The 4,654-nt window shown below is 38.6% G+C and overlaps 1 protein-coding gene across 1 annotated transcript in view; it reads right to left on the bottom strand.

Moving 5' to 3' along the window:
- ptpn6 (protein tyrosine phosphatase non-receptor type 6) overlaps positions 1-4,654 on the bottom strand; it is a 34,121-nt gene that overhangs the window by 4,408 nt on the left and 25,059 nt on the right. The window contains exons 10-14 of the mRNA XM_014024492.1: positions 3,727-3,858; positions 3,365-3,519; positions 1,980-2,047; positions 1,747-1,898; positions 1,393-1,457 (exon numbers count right to left, since the gene is read on the bottom strand). Coding sequence (XP_013879946.1) covers positions 1,393-1,457; positions 1,747-1,898; positions 1,980-2,047; positions 3,365-3,519; positions 3,727-3,858 — 572 coding nt within the window. The remainder of the gene's footprint in view (positions 1-1,392; positions 1,458-1,746; positions 1,899-1,979; positions 2,048-3,364; positions 3,520-3,726; positions 3,859-4,654) is intronic.

Below are 4,654 nucleotides of genomic sequence, written 5' to 3'. Positions count from 1 at the left end.
TGTGTGTGTGTGTGTGTGTGTGTGTGTGTGTGTGTGTGCGTGTGTGGTGGAGCCCATCAGAAAAGGTTTGGGAACCACTGCTTTAATGGAAGTTTGGAGACATTTTAAAATGCTTCTATTCAGAAATGCATCTGAATAAACACAACACTTGCACGACTGCTCTTCTTCTAAATAAATGAAAAATGATATAACACAGTTGTTTAAACTTAAATTAAAAATATTTTTGACCAAAGGAAAAGTGGAGCAACACTAGAGAGATATGAATATGATTATTATTATTATGATTATTGGATTTTTATTTCTGTGACTGTGAAAGACCCACGGGAGACATGACATTAACGGCACATTTCATTATTCCGCTTTAGCAGCTCCTTTACTTCCACAGCTGACGCTGCTAAAAATGACAGATTTACTTTTCGGGATCTCTGAGAGCAGGATTTCAGTCTCCGAACTCGTAAAGTTCTTCTTTTTACTTTGCGATGTCATTTATGAATGGACATTTCCTGGTATGTGGGGCAGGAAATATATATCCTTATATTGTGTTTTTAGGGTGGTAATTATGCTAATCACCTCTCCCCGTGCATGAGCACCTGATACACATTCATCAGTTTACGCAGCTCATTTACACACTTTTCCTGAAGATGGAAGAGGTTGTTGAATCTGACCTGGCATGTTTGTACAAGTCCTTCATACGAACAAAAGTAAGAGAAATTTAGGATAAAAATATGAACATGTTCTTGCATAAAAACCCATTGTTCTCTGAATTCTACACTTTATTTTTGTCTTTTTATGCTACTTATTTTAGCCTTCAGTTACAGATTTGCTCATTTTAGCTTGAAGTAATTGTTTTGCTAACTTTGGTTTAAGCAAATTTTAGCTTTTAGCTACGGCTTTAGCTAATTTCAGCATCCATCATTTTCTAGTTAGCCTCATAATTTAAACTTGAACCTGTTTAGAATCTGTTTTTATTTTTTTGGCTGCTGCCTTGTCCAAGGGTCACCACAGCAAAAAGAACTCATGAAAGCTGTTTAACAGCCTTCCTGATACGACCTGGCCTCGAACCCTCAACCTCTGGACAACAAGACTGCAGCACTGACCATCGAGCTGCTGCAGCCTTTTGGAATCTGTTGAATCTATTAGAATAAAAGATAATCAGCTGCATGCAGTTCCCTAAATAATAATTAAAAAATGCTTCAAAGTCCAGCAGCGCCACCCTCCTCCTCGGAGCTCTCTGTCTGTTCTAAGTTTGCTCCTCCCACAAACTGCTGACACGACCCTAAAGCAGCGACTGAGTCGTGTTTGTTCAAGAAAGCAGAGCAGYCGTGTGACATTTAGATGACTTGCGTGAAGGTTTTAAGGACGTCCAGTTCACAAAAAAACGTTCTCACTCACTTCGACACCTTCCTGTTGGCTGGTTGGTGTTTGAGTTGCAGATTTCCATACTCAGTATCCGTTTCCTGAGGAAGACAGAGAGTTTCACATGTCTGTTGAAGACTCAGTCAAACAGAGACATGCTGCGGTTATTTTGTCTCTCTGGGTCAACGTGCATCTGATAATGGATCGCTCTGCTGGCACTGAACCAGACGGCTTTTAGAACAGCAGCGTAAAGTTCAATCACCTATTAGCACATGCATAATTTGTCAYGTCCTTTTATCAGACTTTGTTGAAACAACTGTGTACATAAGAAAGGTCTGAATCACAACGAATAAGGTGTATCTTTAGAATTTTTTATAGCACTGTTCTCACCTTGGAGGCATTCTCTTTGGCCTTGGTGGTCTGTATGTACTCAGAGACAGCCAGGTAGATGAATTTATACTGAGCCTCAGTCTGAACCATGCCAGAGCGCTGCTCCCGAACCATCTGTATGTATTTTGGGATGTCAATATCACAGTCCAGACCTACAAAACAAAACAACAAATAATGAGACCAAAAGGTCAAGAGCATAAAGTAAACAAAAACCTTTAAATGAATGTTTTTACCTATAGTGTCAATAGTTTCTTGGATCATGTCGATAACCACGATCGTACCCGTCCGACCGATTCCAGCACTGCATGAATAAAGAAAAAAAGAAAAAAAAAACACGAGATGTTGAAGGAAACATCATCAAAACATCTGGTGACTCAGTGAAGCTGCTCATACGAACATCATAACAAGCGCAACAAGCTTAGTTAGTCGTGAATCAAAGGATAAACTGAATTATTTACTTGACTATGACCACGATATAACAGAGGTTTATTTAAAGGATAACTTAGATCGGGGGTGGACAATCCTGGTCCTCGAGAGCCACTAKCCTGCATGTTTTACCCCTGCACACCTGATCCAGTGATTGAATCACCACTTCCTGTTCTGCAGAAGCTTGTTAATCATCCATTCATTCAAATCAGGTGTGTTGGAGCAGAGAAACAAGTAAAACCTGCAGGACAGTGACCCTTGAGGGCCAGGATTGGACACTCCTGGTTCAGATAAATTAAATGGGCATTCTGTGTTAAGAAAATTTGATATCTTATTTTTTGCAGAAAACTCATTGAACCTCAGTTGGAAAGCAWCAACTAGCAGCAGCACTTCCAGCAGGAGAATCACAATATTTCTGCCCAAATAACCACATAATGTGGAACAGACAGTGACTGAAAACCTTTATACTTCATCTCAAGTGCAGAAGTTGTCTCGCTGACGTTGTTCTTGCACTGCCTCAAAGAATCATTTGTGCACAACACCTTGTCAGAAGAAGACGATGATYGTCTTGCATTGTGTGACTAGTCAGAACCTCATCGGAGTTTTTATTTGGGAAAGTGGCTGCAGTACAGCAGAGCAGCTAGCTGAGGCTGTTACAAATACGGCTATTTTTACGGCTGTTCCAGCTAAACTTAAAGATAGCCCAATAAAACCTAGGAGGATGACTTGCTATGGAGACCCCTGAAGAGGGAACAGCAGGAAGAAGTGTAAACTGGTGAACACAACAACACGCAACATCTGCACAATCTGAAAAGAAATCTGGGAGACGTTCTGTCTTAAACAGCAGAAGAGCACAGACTACGAGAAAGTCTGTAAAGTCCTGTTGGTGCTGTGAGGCTTTGTGAACACGCCTGCATTATAAAAATACCAGAGTCCGATCATGTAATCACACAGCTTTAGTTTCCCCATAACTCACACAGAAACAAAACTCCAAGAGGATAAACAATCAGCTGACTAAACACCTTTAGTTCACTAAATAAGCCTTAAACATGCTCTTTGTTTTGCTCAAAGTTTTATCACTTTAGCGTAAAAGCCATGGTGATGTTTTCATAAAATTCAAAATGAAATGTAAAAATCAAACTCAACAAACAGCACATGGATTAAAGTTTGTGAAGTTTTGAGCATTCAGCACCTGCAGTGGATGATCATGGGACCGGCGTCAGGAAACTCAGCCTGCTTAGCGTTGACTTGAGTGAGGAAGCTGAGGACTCCACCCGGCTCCTGAGGGACACCGTGGTCAGGCCAGCTGAGGTACTGGTAGTGCCATACGGGACGGGAATGTTTGGGCTGAGAGTGAGGAAAAAACAAGACAGTCAAATAATCAAATATCAAACAATTTACAATGATTTAGTTACGTAAAACTCTCAAGTTTCACTCATGGTTTCTTTATGCTCTGCTTCCTAAGAGATGGATGTTTCACAGAGTTGGTGCTGAAACTTTCAAATAAATTAATAATATAAGTGTATATGACTCCTGCACATGACGTGTGCGAACCTTGTCCAGAGGAGCGATCTCCAAAAGTCGGACTTTGTAATCAGCAGCTTCCCTCTCAGACTGGCAGGTCACCACGTACGCTCCCACCTCTTTGGAGGCTTGAGCTTCAGGCCAATACGGCACACATTTATTCTGCACAGAAGAAAAAAAAATCAGATAAATTATGTCTGAAACTTCTCCTTTTATACACACATTTGATTACATTTTAGTTTTTTTCACTTTTGGTACATAGTTTGCACATTTGATTCAACTAAATTTAACTAAACACTTTAGCTGCTGCTTCTTAATTAACCAGTTATGTTTCCTAACTTTACTTCAGTTAAGAAAAGCTGTGATAAAAAACCTTTTAAAAAGAAAATATTATTACATCAGGTCCACTCTGATAAGTGTTCACCATTTTATTTTGAAAAGACTTTAAATCCAAACAGGTTTTTATCTTAGAGACGTGTATTTCAAGATTAGTTATAATAATAATAAAACGTTTTAAACACTTAAAGCAAACTCTAATATTTATACAGAAAGCAAAAGTAAGAGACTCGTCAATAATGGCCATTTATATGGTAATTTTTAAAACTTAATAGCAACAGGAATCTAAAGTAAAACACAACTTCAATATGTTTTTTAATGAGTGGTGTGAACTGCATTTAATAAACAGTTTCATAAACATGGTTTGTGTTTTTTGTATCAACACACTCATACATTTTTCAGGAGCATATATGATTGTTGTTCAGAGATCAGCGTCGTTCAATAATGGAGGTCTGAATAAGAGCAGAAACCCACTTGGATATCTTCTAAAAATCTTAAACATTAATTAATTTGCCATTGGGGTATTTTTAGATCTTTCTAAAGCCTTCAATACAATGAATCATGAAAATTTTACTTTCCAAACTTTATAAATATGGTTTTAATGATATTGTATATAAATGGC

The sequence above is a fragment of the Austrofundulus limnaeus genome, unplaced genomic scaffold (assembly GCF_001266775.1).
Source record: "Austrofundulus limnaeus strain Quisiro unplaced genomic scaffold, Austrofundulus_limnaeus-1.0 Scaffold425, whole genome shotgun sequence".
Classification (NCBI taxonomy): Eukaryota; Metazoa; Chordata; class Actinopteri; order Cyprinodontiformes; family Rivulidae; genus Austrofundulus; species Austrofundulus limnaeus.
Note: the sequence above shows the minus strand (reverse complement) of the source record. Positions and strands in the feature narration are given on the sequence as shown.